General features: G+C 40.0%; 1 protein-coding gene across 5 annotated transcripts in view; it reads left to right on the plus strand.

Moving 5' to 3' along the window:
* The first annotated feature begins 60 nt into the window (after positions 1–60).
* The window catches only part of ARID4B (AT-rich interaction domain 4B), an 84,163-nt gene continuing 66,208 nt past the window's right edge, over positions 61–18,015 (plus strand). For 2 of the 5 annotated variants that reach the window (XM_079971802.1, XM_079971803.1), the window contains exons 1-2: positions 635–655; positions 1,492–1,554. In XM_079971802.1, coding sequence (XP_079827928.1) covers positions 650–655; positions 1,492–1,554 — 69 coding nt within the window. In that variant the 5' untranslated portion in view covers positions 635–649. Of the gene's footprint in view, positions 353–634; positions 656–1,221; positions 1,324–1,491; positions 1,555–18,015 lie in introns of those variants that run through there. The other 3 variants (XM_079971804.1, XM_079971805.1, XM_079971806.1) reach the window with 3 other exon arrangements.

Here is an 18,015-nt window from a genome sequence, read left to right on the forward strand (position 1 = left end):
AGGCGGGCCTTGCTGGTTTGAAGCCAATGGCGGAGAGGCAAGGCGGGGAGAGGGCGGGCTTGCAGCTGTCACTCACGCTTCGGGTTTTGGGGGAGGGTAGTGAACAGCTTGGAGAGGAGCCGCTGCCGTCGCCGTCGCCACCGGGGTTCGGACGGGCGGGATTGGCCCCCGGTGTCGCCAGGCGGGAGCCCTCGCCTGCCTTCGGAGCCAGGCCAGCGGTTGCTCGGTAGAAGCGTGGTATTCGGCCAGGGGATCAGGTCCAGCGTTGGGAGGAGGCTCCATCCTCCTCGCCCCCCCTCTCCGCAGGTTAGGGGGGACCAGCGAGCAAGCGGGCGACAGCCGAGGAACAAAGGTAACGTAGCCCCGGGGAAGATCTCCCTGGCCCCGGTGGCCTCGGGTGGCCGGCGGGGTCGCTCCGTGCAGGCGAGAGCCTTTTGCAGGGGCCATGGGGGGGAAAGGGAGAAAGGGGGGAAAGAGCGCTCCTGGTTTGTTGTTTTTCTCCTTGTTGAGGCTGCGGCGGGACTCGCCGATCGCCCCCCCCCCCCTCCCTCCTCTCCCGAATCCGAAATCTTTGGATCCCTCGGAGAACGGAGCCGGGCAAGCGGGGTGGGAGGATACTGGCCCGGGAGCCGCCTCTGGAGGAGGCGAGATGGAGGCAAGGCGTCCCTTGTTTCTCCTTCGCTGACCGTCGCTTTCCTGGATTCCTCGATCGCTGACCAGCTCTGAGCAGGGGAGCTGCGGCTGTTGCCGAAACTCCTGCCGCGGAGTCAGCATGGGGGGGGCACGGAGAGAGAGAGAGAGGGGGGGGCATCGAGACAGGTTGCTGTGAGATATTTTGGGGAGCCGCTTTTCTTTAAACGGCATGGGGAGGAGCCCCCCCCATTCCACTCTTAGCTCCTTGTCCTAGTACAATGGAGAAGCCTCACCTCCCGCAGGGAAGTGAGAGTGAGAGTGTGTGTGTGTCTGCATGGACGAGAAAGCGCCTCTCCGTCCTGGCTGGACACCCCGCAACCTGCCTCTCTCGTCTCCCTTATTCAGCGGCACCCCCTCCCCACTTTTTTGTTTGTGGGGGGGGGGAGACTGCTAGGGGTCTAGGAGCCGCTCCCAGAGAGCCGAAGGCGAAGGGCTCGTCCCCCCTCAGGCGGTACCCGGAGAGGGGGAGCGGACGTAGAGGAGGAGGGACGGGGGGGTTAAGAAGCGGTTGTTGTTGTGGCAAGTTTCTCCTCTGACAGAAATGGCGTCAAAGGCAGCGAGTGAGGGGGAAGCCGAGCCGCCGTGTGTGAGGCTCCGAGAGGAAGCGGGAGCTGGAGCGGCGAGGTCGTGGTTTGTGGCGGTGGAGAAAAGAGGGGCCTGCGTAGAGGGAATAGGAGAGGCAGGGGGTGAGGGAGGGGGAGTATGGGGGGGGGGGGAGAAGCTCGTGCAGAAATGCTTCCCTCGCGGACCGCGGAAAAGGGGTGGTGCGGTGGCTTAGTGCTTTGTTTTAAATTTCAGGTCCAGCCTCGGCAGCTCAACCTCTTTCGGGTTTTTCTACTGCAGCCTGAGTTCATCATGAAGGTAAAAGCACTAATGGGGCGGGCGGGGGGTGAGGAAGCGGCGGAGGGTTATGTCTGCCTCGGTGCGAGGACTGGAGCCGATTCCAGACCTCGACTGCAGGCTGTTTTCTGCCCTCCGGCTAATGTGGGTTGGTTCGGTTTTGGTAAACCCTCCGTGAACTGTGCTGGGAGCATAATATAAATCTGGTATGCTGGAGTTTTTCTGCAACACCCTTTCCGTGGGGATTGAGGACATGTCTGCCTGGGCCAGCCCTTGGTAGTTTGGTGGAGGAATAGGGGGCATTTGCTCTCCATCGGAAAGTATGAAGTGGGGCGGGAAGCTCCACTAAGCAGTTGTATTTAATCAGTTGGGGTTAAACAATAGATTCAGTTTACTTTTATCGTACCAGCCCCGTTGAATTGATATTTGTGGGCTGCTTGAAGGGGTATGTTTGGGAGGGAATAGCTGCAGCAAAAAAATTGCTGCAAGATGCAGAAAGAAATTTAAAACAGCATTTCACTGTTGGATGCAGTAAGTGTTTGCATGACATGTGCCCGTTAACTGAAAGGCGCTGACAGCTGGTGGTCAGTGTCTTAAAGAGAATGTGATGGAAAAAATATTAATAATGTGTTCCTTATTTTAAATCTGTTCTGTCCACGAACACAGAACCTGGTGTAGCATATTATCTAAACATCCAGAACAAGCCCCTTATCAAAGGCCAAATCTGGCTTTCAAGGCTTTACAAACCTGTTAGAGGCACTTACTGAATAACTGAAAATGGAATATTGCACAGTACTTGAATAATAAGTACTATCTACCATATTTGTTATTAAATATTGTAAGCTACTTCCTCTGTTGAATAAGGCCTTTCTTGAGGGATGTGGAAAGCTACATCAGCAGTGCCAGAAACACTAACTTAAAATCAAATGTTTCATACAATTTAAATTGGAAATAAGCTCCATGGCTGTCTTCTCTTGATAAAATAGTTGTTTTTCAGAGAATTGGTGAGTTGATTCCAAATCTGTTTTTTTACATTAAGATTTCTTTTGATAATGAAAGTGAAAGAATAGTTTTTTTCATCTAAAGACTATTTGTTTTAAAAATATGCAGCACTCATTCTTCTTTATATATGCAAGTCTTATGTCAGATGAAAGATTCATGATCAGATATTGTGATTATAGCAAGCCATGGAGTTCTGAAGTATGGAACTATGCAGTTCACATATTGTTGAAAATGTAAGAAATGTAGTGCAGTCTTCACTCTGTAACAACTTAAAACCCTGTCGGTGTTAAATATAAACACTTTCGAAAGTGCTGAGTGCTTTTTTTCAGTTTCTTAGGATATGTGTGTAAAATGAAAGTTACAGTGTATTTCATACTTCAGAATGGATATAGTCAGGCATTTAGCATTTTAGTACCATAACATTATAGTTTTGGTCATATCAATCTTGGCACAGCCTGATTCTGTACATGCTTACTGTCTCTGTATTGGCCAATGCTTTTAGCATCTAAAAACTTGTCTGGAATTTATATGTTTACTCACTGTGTTTCACTGTGTTCAGCAGAGCTTAATCCCAAATAAATGTTCATAGGATTGGTTTGAAAGAGTTGAAATAAAATAGATCACTCTGTTATAAAGAGGTTCAGATGTTATTTAAAAAAATCATGACCGAAACCTACTTTTTGGAAAATGCCCACTTTGCTTCCTCCCTGATTCTCATATGAGTTTCTTAAGAGGTTGAAGTAACTTCTGCCCTTTTGTGAAAGCATAGTTTGGCTAAAACAAAAAGCTGCAAACTTTTGCCACTCCATCGAGAGGACTAGCTGCCGTATGGCTTTGGTCGCTGACAGCTGTAGTATAAGAGAGAGAATAGTTTGTTCATTCAGTATGCTGTGGCAGCATTGAATTCTGCATATCCTGCTTCAGACCTCATTCTGTTGCATGTCAGAGCTTTGATTAATAGTTGAGATACATGTGCACAGAAGGAAAAATAAAGAGCTGGCTAGTCAGGAGCTCACCCCGTAGCATGTTTAGCGTTGTGACTCATCTCCTTTTTGCCCTGTACTGTGGAAGAAGTTGCCAGGCTCTGTGGTATATACCCTCTAGTACCTTTTCTTCTGTTTCACTGTGTCACAATTTAACTGTCTGCCTTTTTGCAAATGGCTAGCATATTGTTTAAAATTTCAGCTCTAAACTTTTAGAAAAGAACTCATTGTTTCCCTTTATATCATGTTTAAAGAATGTTTTATAGTATACCTTTACTACTGTAAGGGTAACACTAACTAGAATAATAGGTCAGTAAGCAAGGGTGGTTGTTTTTCTGCTTCTGTTAATTCAATGTTTTACTAGAATGAATGTGATCTGTAAAGTGATGTCAAAGGTAGTGCTTCAGTGGATAAAAGTAAGCAGTGAAAATTTTAATTGTGTGATAGAGCTCTACAGAGGTACTTCTGAGGAACTGAAATTATTTTTAGAACAAATGCCACAAGCTCTGACTGATGGGGCTACTGGCTGTTCCCTTAAGTGAAGGAGGCAGTGTTGTCTTTTTTGGTTCATGTTCAAGGGTATCAGTCTGGAAACTCCCATTTCTGTTCCCAGCTTGCTGTTTTGCTATTGCTTGAAGTTGCACAAGTGCTGCAGCCCTTATTGGCAACCTGATGATAAATATAATTTGAGTTGAACACGCTTGAATCTAGGTATCATAAAGTAGGTAAAAATATAGTTTCACATTCCTGTTTATGGCTTAGTAAGTTGCCTTTATTATTAAGATTTATTGATACTCCCTAGGAGCATCTGTATGAATTCCAAGACAATTAGTCCCTTTGTGTGAATGAATGCATGGTATCAAAACTCATATATTATAGGTTTGTGATCAACTGAAAATCCTGAAACAGTGGATGTGCAAATATGTGTTAAATATATCTTACCCCATTTTAATCACATAGTGCTCTTAATAACTACATATTGATTAGCACAGTATGCCAGTGGACAGCATGAAAAACTGTAGTAATTTATTTGTTATGGGAATTATTATATATTTCCTTTGGCCTTCACAGTATGTATGATGGGAATTATTACACATTTCCCTCGACTTCACAAATAGCCACTCATGCTAAATTATAAGTGTACTTCAATAGAACAACTCTTATTGATGAATATATTAACTATCTAATATCAGAGGCAGTGCTTGCAACATATATTCCACTATAGGAGGCATTTGATAGAAGCAGCAGTCTTCAGTCTTTGAGTCAAATTTTTATAAGGTTTGGTTCAGTATATGCAGCTTTCCAGTATAAAAACTAATACAGTATAAATGGATTGTTGGGTTTCTGATTCCTCCATAAATGTCTATTGATAACCACTTGTGCCCCATCTTCTTTTAGAAAATGTTAGGAAATTTCATATGTCTGGCATGTGGAAGAGGATGTGTGGCGATGGGAACATTTTTTCATATCTGGTGGCAGTGTATATTCATTCAGACATTCTGGGTTGCAGTCATCATAGAGAGAGATAAAGCCACCAATCAGATAATTAATCTAGATCCATATATAGACAATCAGTCTATAAATTTTAAAAATAAAATAAAAATTGGTTACTAACATGGGACATGGATGTGATCTGCTACTGACATATGAGTCAGCTGTATCAGGAAGCTTTTAATGTGTGATCTTTTGTTGTGTTCTCGTATATTCTGTTGAGAGTAGCTGGGGCAACCCAGTCAGATGGGCGGGGTACAAATTTTTTTGTAGTAGTAGTAGTAGTAGAAAACAACTTTGGATAATCTGCAAATCTGATGGATAGCACAGTGAATGAATTGATGAATGCTTTATGCTCTTGATCCTGTTGTTATTGCTGCTTTCTTTTTTATATCTGAAAGACACATAATAGACACATAAAAATAAAACATAAAGTACTAAGGACAAATGGAAATGTGCTGTTGCTCTTGTCTTAAAATTTAGTCATTAAAGGTGTATACACTGGCTATGTGGCACAGGTTGTGTGAAATATCTTTAATCCTGCTTGTGATGAGTGTATGCTAACATTTAGTTTATATATACACTCCTTCTCTTTACCAACTCCCTGCTCAATTATTATTTTTTATTATTATAAAAAATGACCTCTGCCACAATGCAAATCACTGATGTAATGAATAAGAGAGGCTGTAATTGTTTTCAGTGCTGTCTTTTTGTAATATAATACTATGAAGGAATATCAGCCATTTGTGGTGGTGTTTCTACACAAACAGCCTGAAGACAAATACTGTAGTACTATCATGCATTGGTTGAGAGCTCAATTGTTCTTGCAGACAATGTGCTGTAACCTAGTTAAGAATGTAGTAATGTTTTACTTTTCTTGCCAACTGTGTAGAAGCAAACACAGGATTAGAATAGGAATGCTTTTAAGAGTACATGCACTACAAGTAAGTTAAAGCAGGAAGGAAGGAAATACTTATGGGATGTTTATCTCTAGAACTGATTGTTAGGGTATGTAAACAAGCATTTCTTTAAAGAAATGCTACTTTCATAACCTATCTAACCTGCCATTGCCCTATTTTTTTCTCTCCACCCCTTCCATCTTCTTACATAACTCTAATGCAATAACAGAAACAAAATACTTACACAAAGCTATTGTGTGCTATTTTATAAGGTCTGTTGCTTTGCAAAGAATAATCCAAGAGATCTGCTTTAATTGCAAAACACTGTGATGAAGAAATGTTTGAAATAATTTTGTTTAGTTTGTTTGCTACTAGGAGTTCACAAATCTGTTTGTGGTTGCCACCACCACATGCTTTCTTGAGACCAGTGGCAATTGCAGAGAACTCATAGAAGTGAAAGTTGTTTGCCCTTGCAGTAGACTTCAGTGGATGGTACGAACAGTATCTTGACTGCTGTTACCTTATACAGTGGTGCCCCGCAAGACGAATGCCTCGCAAGACGAAAAACTCGCTAGACGAAAGGGTTTTCCGTTTTTCGAGGTGTTTCGCAAGACGAATTTCCCTATGGGCTTGCTTCGCAAGAAGAAAACGTCTTGCGGGTTTGCTTCCTTTTTCTTAAAGCCGTTAATACCCGGGGAATCCGTGCTCCGCAAGACGAAAAAATCACAAGACGAAGCAACTCGCGGAACGAATTAATTTCGTCTTGCGAGGCACCACTGTACAGTGATCCAGTGGAATGCGAGAGGAACTACTCCTTTCCTTCCTCCTTTGTGGAGAAAGGGAGGTGAGCTTCTCTTCTGTATGCTGGGATTATTTAGGAGAGGTCATTAGCAGCATAGCTTCCAGAAAGATCCCAAGTCCCCCAAGTTATCTATACGGTAGACAAAAACTCTTTTCCTCCATGCTGACTTTGGGTGAGAAAATTGCTGGAAGTGCAGATTTCTGTACTAGAGAGGCAGACAAGACAATGTCTGGAACCTTGTTGACTTATGTACATTAGGAAAGGGATCCCCAGTTAGAATTATTCTGCCTTAAATGGTCAAAAAATAGTGGCTGGCCCAAGGTCACCTAGTGAGCTTCATGACTGAGTGGGGATTTGAACCCTGAATTCCCATGTCCTAGTCCAACGCACTGTACCACACTATACCACTCTGCCTTCCTAGAGTACTTCTGCTGTGGGGCAGCTATATAAATTAAGCAGGTAAATAAATATGGGGAAAGCAAAATATCACTTAGAGAAGGATATGAAATATTTTCTTGGAAGCTTGATTTTGTTTTATTCTGGATTGTTTTATTTGATGTTTTAATGTGTTGGAACCTGCTTTGAGATTTTTTTTCTTTAAAACATAGAGTGATGTAGAAATGAATAACAACAACAACAACAACAACAACAACATAAATTTCATTGCCAAAAAAAAAAAAAAAAAGGTGCCTGGACAAATGTTGTAGCACCATAACCTAGGTTTAAGGTGTGCCATTTGGAGATTAGTTTATACAGTCATACCTTGGGTTAAAGTTGCTTCAGGTTAAATCTTTTCAAGTTGTGTCCCGCGGCAAACCGGAAGTAATGGAACGGGTTACTTTCGGGTTTCGCTACTTGCGCAGACGCTCAGAATGAATTCACACGCATGCACAGACACGGCGAATCGTGACACGCAGACGCGGGTTGCGTTCTGCTCATGATGCAACGGGGCTCCAGAACGCATGATGCAACGGGGCTCCAGAACGGATCCCGTTCGTATCCAGAGGTACCACTGTATATCTGAGTTTCTAACACTGCAGGTGGCTGCAGAGGGGAGGAAGAATTGGTGAAAATTGCATCCCTGCCCTCTTCCTCTTGTGTGAGTGGAACTCCCATGAGGGCAATTCTGGAGTCAACTGAGTAAGTTTAGTTTATAGGAAAGTGAGTCATTAAACTTCTTTTAAAATTCCAAATTGTTAAAGGGTTGAGTAGAGAAGTTGTTACCGTATTTCTGATTTTTTATTCTACAGAAGAAACTAACAAGAAATAGACAAATACCTAGAAGAAAATGTGGGGTTTATCCCAGTTAAATAAGAGACATTGTTTTGATGTTGTGTGGGTTTATATATATATATATAGAGAGAGAGAGAGGTGTAATACAATAAAATAGAGATGGGGAAACTGCAGTCCTTCAGGAAGTGTTGGACCCCAGCTCTCATCATTTCTATCTTCTGGTCAGAAGGGGAAAATGTCTTAGTAATGTTTGGAACTTAGCAAGAGAATCCAGAGTGACAGATGTTGCAGGTATCTTGTCTGTGAATTTAAACAAAATGATAGATTGTCATAAAATACAAAACCAGGAAAATGTTTTTGTGCCTTATTTTCCCTTTATATTTGGGCAATGATATGCTAACACTTTCTTCTTGGAAGTGTCATTTTCCCTAGGAGAAAAACAACTGAATTTGAATATGGATGCAATTATTTTGCATATTCATGGTTCCTTGAAACATATTTTGTCCCAGCATAGTTCAGACTAGGGCTTCCATTGGGATACCACAAATAATACTTGTATAGTGTGAGACTACTTTGTTTGAAAACATACATGTGTAATGCAGCCTGTGCAATGTTAGCAGTTTACTAGCCCTGTCTTGTTACATGCTGAAGCATGTAAGGATTTTGCAGAACAAATCTGACAAACTTTAAGTTTAAATTTAGATGCAGATATTTCAGATTCATACACCATATAACTGCTTCCTATGAACCCAAATAGTGTGTAGAATTACCAGGTCATAACTTTTAAAGAAAAGGCTGGTGCCATGCTGTTTTTATTGTAATTATCTGTACGTTTTAAAATAGATCATATAGATAGTTTCAATTTTATTAATGTTTATTTTTTTAAATTAATGCTTTTCCCTAGGTTTTTAGCTATTTTTATCCTGTCTGTAAGCCGCCTTGAGTCCATGTCTCCTGCCTTTTCCCCTGACATGGACTCAACGTGGCTTACACATAAGATAAAAATAACTAAAAACCTTGGGGGAAAGCAATCATTTAAATAACCACCTGTAATAACAACAACCTGGAGAACTTCCTTTTCAGAGGCCCATAAATTACCTTACTCCATTGAACATTCCTCTCCCCTCTGGCAACCTCTCAAACTTGTAGCTGGGGAGGCGGGCGAGAGATTAGCTCTGCAGCTACACAGTACTTCAGAAGTGCTTCAAGTGGCTCTGAAGCACAGTATGACAAAGATGAGCTACCACTTCCATTCTGAGCTGGAGAGTGGAGTGGTTCCTGACCTATAATGTCCGCAGAGTCTTGTTGGCTTCTAAGGCCAGCATGACCAGTATTCTAGCAGTCTCACTCTGTAAATCATCAGTAACCAACAAAGAACTAATAGGGAGTAATCCATTCAAACCCCACTTCTGGCAGTAAATGTCTTCAATTAATGAAGAAACAAAGGGACACCCCAAGGGTCTCATTCAAAGTTAGTCCCTAACATGTTCACAGTTAATTAACAGTTGAGCAGTATAGTTTAGTAAATGGTATACGGTTATTAGTGATAAGTTAGCGTTAAACTTACTGCTATGAAAATATGGCAAATGTTTTCCTAACAATTCACAGGTTTGCAAGTCTGGGATACTGAAAAACGAATAAAATTGCAAGTTGCTGGGTAATATCCAATTGTGTCTGTCTCATAGTGAAACTGACATCTACTTTTCCTTCATCTCTTCTACCTGCAACCCACCAAATCTACTTTGAAGAGTTGAAGGACTTTAGAGCAGATTTGGTGGGATGTGGGGGTAGGGAGGTAGGGAAAATCCACTTGTGCAACATTAAATATCACCCTAAGAAATATCAACCCTACAGGTTATCTCAGAAGAGGCTGACATGCATGTCTAAGAATTAGTGGGCCTAGAATTTTGTGTCAGATTTAAAAGGTGCTAAATCTAAGCATTTATTGCAGAGGAACCATCAGGAGCACATCCTAAGGCTCCTGGTAGTTCCTTTGCAGCCATAGTTTTACCTGCTGCATCAGATGCCAGGCAGGTGGGCATGGTTGGGGGGGAAAACAGCCTCATTGTGGCAGAGGTTCCCCATCTGTTCTGTACTTTGCTTGCAGGTACGATGGGTTCATCCTATAGTTTTCTCTTTTGACCTGTTCAGTATTGTCTCACAAGCTTAAAACCCACTGCTGGCGTTGGTCTTAGGATTTTGCTCTGTAATGGCTTTCTGTAAATTAGATCTTTCTCTATCAGAACATGGACTTGTTTTCTCAGCAGTGAAACATATTACATTATCCTTTGATGGCAATAATAAATAACAGTCACTTTGCTTGTAGGCAAGTAGTGCACTTAAGTTGTAGTAGTGGTCTCTGGTACATGTTTCTTCTCTCTGGTGTGGCAACTGCTGTCTTTAACCTTTCTTTTGTCACCTTTTATATACTGAATTCTCTCCCTTGGGGCATTTGTAGTCCTTATATTTGCCCCTCTTTTAATAAATTGTTTAGAGTTCCTCTTGAATTTCCCTCTTGATCTATTCTATTCCTGTGATTCTTTTCCCTGTTGTTTAGCTTCTCTTCTTTTTGATTCTGTGTAAAATTACTCAACAAGTGCAAGGTTTTATCCCTCCAATCATGTCCCTCTTTTCTCACGTTCTCTAAATCATGAGCAGGAACCTGTGCATTGAAATCATGTACAGTGCCTAGTTAACTTAAAATCATGACTTAAAATGATGAAGAAGCTGTCTAGTGTAAATTATATACTATTGCAATTAGGAGAAGTGGAACTCAATTTTTCTTTGAACGTTTGTTCCTTTCTTCCTCGCAAAGATGGAGACCAAAGCTAGCTGCTACAGTGTCTGTCCTTTATGCAAAACAAAATAAAAAAATTCCTTCCAGTAGCACCTTAAAGACCTTAAAGACCAACTAAGTTAGTTCTTGGTATGAGCTTGGTATGAGCTTGGTATCTGAAGAAGTGTGCATGCACACGAAAGCTCATACCAAGAACTAACTTAGTTGGTCTTTAAGGTGCTACTGGAAGGAATTTTTTTTATTTTGTTTTGACTATGGCAGACCAACACGGCTACCTATCTGTAACTGTCCTTTATGCATTGGCCTGGCTTCTAAATCTAGGCTATACAGTTCCAGAAACAGAAAATATCTAAGCAGGGTTCACCCATGCTTTTCTTTAAAAGCAATAATGCCAAAACCCTGTCACCAGGGTTGTATTAGACTGATTGGGCATGATAAGTGGCTAGGCCCAAAGAAAAAAGTAGAGATACTAATACATGCTTGAAAGTATCATACTTCACATTTGATATGGTCTTAAACATCTGTATGTTAATAAAATAGTAGAGTTACCCTGCCCCCCGCCGAAGAAGAATAACATCGGAAGATTATTCTTTTTTCTTGAATTTGTATGATTAAGTTAATTTGTAAATAATTGTTCAGATCAGTTTTTTAAAAAGCATGAACTAACCCAGACCCTGTGTTTGTCCTCTGAGTCCCTTTTCAATGTGTCCTCTCTGAGAAAGGAGTAGAGGGTGGGGGAATGAGAACAGGCCTTTTCAGTGGTGGCTCCGCACTTGTGGAATGCTCTTATCAATGGAGGCATGCCTGGTACCATCACTATCTATTTTTAGGTGCCAGGCAAAAACATTTCCTATTATCCAGGTTGTTAGCCCTTAGTCTAGAGTGGTTCAGGTATTTATGGCGTCTCTTATGTATGTATAGTGGTTCTTACTTTGCTTCATTTTAATGAATGTACCAGGTTTTTAAGTTACTTTGGGTTACTTTTGTGAAAAAGCAACTAAAATTCAATCCAATAATGAGAAATAATAATAATACTGATAATATAAAATTAACTGATTTTACCATTCTCAGAGCACCTTATGCACTACTTACTCATTTTCCAGCTTTTCTATACCCATTGTCGGTACATCATGGGATTCTTGCTAGCATATTCATATCCCAAATGAATTTAAACACTTGCTGGAGCGTGCACACATAAATAGTGATTGTCTTGTTGTAGAAAGAATGTAACAGCTTTTCAGGTTATATAACTTTTCTACAAAGATTTCATGTTTGGTTAACTGCCTTGCATGATTTGCTTTAGCCAGGAAGTGCAGTGTCTGTAGGTATTCAAAAATAACTTACCTTGCAGTTTCCTCTTTAATCTCCACCTAAGATAGTACAGTTTATCAAGATTTTGTATCTACCAGGGCCACTTAGTTCTCATATGATAAACATACATGCACAAAAAGGTAGAATCATATCACATGTGAACATCCTGGATTCAAATAACTTTTGTTTTATCTAAGATACATAGTAATATTTCAGATAAAATATGTTGTAAGGGAAATATACTCCATCTTCTCTAATGTTAATCACAGGACACTGTATTTCAATTAAGTTTCAATTAAATAGAATAATTCACAGTTTCTAGGGGTATTTTTTTAACCCTAGAGAAAAAATTTTTTTTTCTTAATACATATTTATTAAAGTTTTGGAATAAAAATGCATAAATAAACAACATTACTTATATTATAACATAGTTTCATCACTTCTTTGGACTCCCCCGCGTCTCCCGCTCGCACTTACATCGTTACAGAAAAGAAAAATTTTTCCAAGCAAATTACCCACTTGTTTACAATCTTATCTCCGCTCATTTAAATAAAATCTAACAATTCTCCAATAAATTTATATTTTCCTTAATCTCGCTTATCGTCAAAATCAGATCTAATTCAGTGGTGGGCCATTATTTATGATCTAGCATCCTTCTTAACATTCAACCAAATTACAATATTTTTGTAGATAAATCTTAAATTTCCTCCAGTCCTCCTCAATCCTCTCCTCTCCCAGGTCTCGGATTCTACCAGTCATCTCGGCCAGTTGCATATAGTCCATCAGCTGCATCTGCCACTCTTCCAGCGTGGGTAGATCTTGAGTTTTCCAGCTCTTAGCGATAAGTATCCTTGCTGCCGTTGTTGCGTACATAAAAAATGTTCAGTCCTTCTTTAACACCTTCTGGCCGACAATACCCAGAAGGAAGGCCTCTGGTTTCTTAGTGAAGGTATACTTAAATACATTTTTCAACTCATTATATATCATTTCCCAGAAGGCCTTCACTCTAGGGCAAGTCCACCAGAGGTGAAAGAATGTACCTTCATGTTCTTTACATTTCCAACATTTATTATCAGACAAATAGTATATTTTGGCGAGTTTAACTGGGGTCATGTACCATCTGTATATCATTTTCATTACATTTTCCTTCAGAGCATTACATGCAGTGAAGTTCAGCCCAGTGGTCCACAACCTTTCCCAGTCCTCAAACATAATATTATACCCAATGTCCTGAGCCCATTTTATCATAACCGATTTAACCATTTCATCTTGTGTATTCCATTTTAACAGCAAGTTATACATTCTTGATAATACCTTAGTCTTTGGTTCTAACAATTCTGTTTCCAACTTCGATTTCTCCACCTGGAACCCTACCTTTTTATCATTTTTAAAAACTTCTTTAATCTGAGCGTAATGTAACCAGTCTCGCACTTTATCCTTCATTTTCTCCAAACTCTGCAATTTCCAATTATCTCCATCTTTTTCTAATATTTCCCAATATTTTGGCCATTTGGCCTCCATATTGGGTCTTTTTCGGGCCTTGGCTTCCAGAGGTGAAAGCCACCTCGGAGTTTTGTTTTCCAATAAGTCTTTGTATTTTGTCCAGACATTAAATACTGCTTTCCTGACAATATGGTTCTTAAAGACCTTATTGATCTTAACCTTGTCATACCATAAGCATGCATGCCAACCAAAAGCGTTGTTAAAACCTTCCAGATCCAGTACATCAGTGTCTTCGAGAAGTAGCCAGTCTTTTAGCCAGCAGAAAGCTGCGGCTTCATAATACAGCTTTAAGTCTGGCAGGGCGAAGCCCCCTCTTTCTTTTGCGTCAGTTAGTATCTTAAACTTAATTCTGGGCTTTTTGCCCTGCCAGACAAATTTAGAAATATCTCTCTGCCACTTCCGGAAACACTCCGTCTTGTCCACAATCTGCAATGTTTGGAACAAAAACAACATTCTTGGCAATACATTCATCTTAACAGCAGCAATACGGCCTAACAAGGAAAGCTTCAATTTTGTCCAACTATCCAAGTCTCTTTTAATTTCAGACCAGCATTTTTCATAATTATCCTTAAATAGACTCAGATTCTTTGCTGTTATATTTACCCCTAGGTATTTTACTTTTTTAACCAAAGTTAGTTCTGTTTCTCTCTGAAACCGTTCCGACTCTGTATCTGTCAAATTTTTCCCCAGCACCTTAGTTTTCTGTTTATTTAGTTTAAATCCCGCCACCCGACCAAAATCTTGAATCAATTGTAATACTCTTTTCGTACTAGATTCTGGCTCCTGCAGGGTCAAAACTAGGTCATCTGCAAAAGCTTTAAGTTTGTATTGTTTCGCTCCATAGTGTTTGGAAGCTAACTTAATTCTGTGTTATACTAATTTAAAAACTAGTAGATTATTTTAAAGCATAACTACAATAGTTAGACTTGTATATCCCTAAATTGTTCAAAGCAATGTCTAGTTTCAATTTTTTGTTATTGTAAATGTTTTATGTGACCATATTGTTGGCAGTGCTTATGCTATCTACACAACTTCAGATTCTGTCATTTGGTCTGTTAAACTACTGGAGGTCCAATATGTAATATGTAAGTAACAGCCTTGGCACATGCCTTTGCACAGTTTAAATTGTCTGTAATGATTGAAACAGGTTTCCTCTCGCCCATCTTGCACTTGTCATCCAGTTATGTATTTCTTCCACCCCCCGCCCCTCACATCAGATTATTCCATTCAGATAAACCCTCATACCCGTTAAGTGCCTGTAACAAATTACACTTCAAAAGAAGTGTAAAATTTCAAGAGCTTTCACCCATACCTTCAGTTAGTAGCACAAATTTAGATACTCCTGTTTCATAAACCAGATAATTTGCTAATCACAAGTAATTAAAAGAATTTTCAAATTCTCCCAGTTAACAGGTATACTACATGGCATGTTTAATAGGGAGCTGAAAAAAATATTCTGGGAGAATTTGCAAATATAAAATACACACAAGAAACAAGTATTCACATTGTTTCCAAAATACCCTTATCTAATGAAGAATTCATCCAATCACACTGAAAAGTTCTTGAAACAACTTACAGCTAAAAGCAGCAAAATATTAATATCATCGGGAGGAGAAAAGCACATTTAATAGGAGTACTTCTAGTCATACAGCAACACAATATGGATTAATTTAAATTTGATCCTTCCACAAAGGGAAAAGGAAGGAGCCCTTTTGCAAGATGATTACTTTCCTGGGACAAACCTAAGATCTGCTTGCAATAGCCTGGGTGCCAGGATAGTACCTGACATCTCCACCACCTGGGGGTCATTGCATTTGGACTGTTTTCAAACACATCCTATGGAATTATATCAGTTACATTTTATCTGTTCAATTGGAATGAATTTTTGTAATCAAATTGCTTTTTCTGTAGCCTGAGCAGGAGCAGTCACCATTAAAAAAAGAGGTCAGAATAGGCCAAAATATAGGTGGACTGTCCCTGGATCAAGTGACATTTCTTCTTTAAGTTCTCAAAGCTCTTTATCTAGCTCAAAGTTGTCGTCTGAACTAGCCAGATGTTTAAAGGAGAATCAATCACCGTCAGTCCACCATTTGAAAAATAAGACTTTAGAGCATGGGTAGGCAAACTAAGGCCCGGGGACCGGATCCAGCCCAATCTCCTTCTAAATCCAGCCCGTGGATGGTCTGGTAATCAGCATGTTTTTACATGGGTAGAATGTGTGCTTTTATTTAAAATGAATCTCTGGGTGATTTGTGGGGCAAAGGAATTCGTTCATTCCCCCAAAAAATATATATATATAGTTTGCCCCCCCCCACAAGGTCTGAGGGAGAGTGGACTAGCCCCCTGCTGAAAAAGTTTGCTGACCCCTGCTTTAGAGCCTTCCTGCCCCAAAATGGCAACTAGACATTCTATTTTGGGGATTACAATGGTTTACGAAGCCATTTGGTGCCTAGGTTATATATCTGAGTTTCTAACATTAGGTGCATTAATGTTGAGTAATAAACACTCCTAGTGAGGAGGAGGAAAAGGAACTCCTCTCTGTAAGGTCAATCATGGGAAAAGAAAGGGTCTGATGGACCAGTTGCAAGAATTATCCACTGGCCACTTGGGCTGATAATATCCACTATTGCTGTTCCTTCTTATAAGATTAGGTGTAGCAAAATCTGACTTTATTTATTTATTAAAATATATATTGCTATTCATTTTTTTAAAAATAGTAGTTTACAACAAATATATGATGTAATTGTGGCTTTTGGGTATTCTAATGTAAACTGGTTCTGCTGTAAGGTTTTAGTCTACTGTATTAGGTGCCTTGAGCATCTCTGGGTAGGAAAGCAGAATATAAATTAACTAACAAAGTTTATGCAGTGAAGAGAACTTTTATGGGCTTTATATTAGTGGCCCATAGTGAAGCAAATACTTCTGAGAGATAAGTTCTAGTACATACCTTCTTTCCTTTTCATAGTAGACAGATTTTTTTTTTTCCTTTTCAGAGGAAGAACTGAACAAGGTGGAAAGCTAGGCTACAGTCATTTAATAGAACAAGGGAGGGACAAGTGGTGCAAAGATTACAATGGTATAGAAATTTTAGTAGGGGACAGTTCTGCTCGACTGAAATCTCTAGCAGTATAGTAATATTACCACTATATAAATTTACAGGAAGACCAATTTGTACAACTCTAATAATCCCGTTTCAACTGTGCAGCTAAAGCTCATTAAGAACTTGAGTGAACTGCCTAGCTTGATAGCATCCATAGTATTTTAAGTTCGCAAGTAATGCAGTGAACATGGCAGATGCTTGCAGGGGTTAAGCGATGCACACACTTGAGACACTATGGGGATTCAGTTTGTGTGTCATTCTGTCACGTTTTTGTGGAACAATGTATTTATTCCTTCATATTTCAAGCATTTTAAAGTGTTTTAATGCTGTCTTTTATACTGCTGTAACCCAGTCTGGAAGCTTCTCATGAAGGGATGGTAATAAACCTAAAAATAATAATACTGCCATGTTTGTCGTCTTGGGATCTTTTGTGAGGAAGAATGGGGAATAAATTTAATTAATATATAGGTTTTTAATAGGGCAGAGGAAGAAAAAGACATTGTTTTATGTACTTTCCTTGTTTGAAACTGTTTAGTCTTTCATGATATGTCCCAGCTAGTAGAATCAAGATGAAATGTTTAATGGTGTCGCATCTTGCAGCTTCTCCCAGCTGCTTAGCTACAAATGGTAAAAATGTTGGGTAGGTGTGTTAGCAAGCAAGATATGGGAGGAAATAATGGGATTGTTTGTTAGTTCTTGTGTGTGATATACGGGGTGCTGAGAACGCACAAATATCCGTTTTGCTTGCTTTTGTATGTTTTTATACTGTTTTATTGGTTTTTGGTTGTATTTTAGTTTTAATGGATATTGTTTTTATGTACTACATAGTGTGCACTGCTTAGAGATTTTTGAAATATTAAGTGGTTTAGAAATGCATTCAAATAAAATAAATATTAAGAGCCAAGATCAAGGGGGAGGGACTGGGAGTTAGATAAATAATGTGCTTACTATCTATTCTTCCATGGAGGTTTTTATATAGGAAACACCTGTGTAAGGAGGGAACCCATGAGAATTTGTTCCTGGACCCACTCAGACATAATTACTGATGATAAAGCAAGCCTGCTCCTCTATTCTGTTGAAGACAGCTGTGGCTTCACAGCAGCTGGCCCATCTCCATGTTACTTTTGATTTGTTCTGGAAGCTGGAAATGTCTGGTGCAGTTTCTCAGAATGCTTTGGGAAGTTGAAAGGAGTTGAAGGGTGGTACATGAGGGAGCTGTGGGAGCAGGAGTGTAGCTTGGGAAAGTTGGAAAGCCAAACCTCTGAAAGGCCCTAGAAAGCTGATTGTTAGGCTAAATAGAATGCCAGCATATTGGCAGATTATTGGAGAGCCATTCTATATTGTACAGAGGCTAGACACTC

This window comes from Podarcis cretensis, assembly GCF_951804945.1.
Source record: "Podarcis cretensis genome assembly, chromosome: 3".
NCBI classification, from domain to species: Eukaryota; Metazoa; Chordata; class Lepidosauria; order Squamata; family Lacertidae; genus Podarcis; species Podarcis cretensis.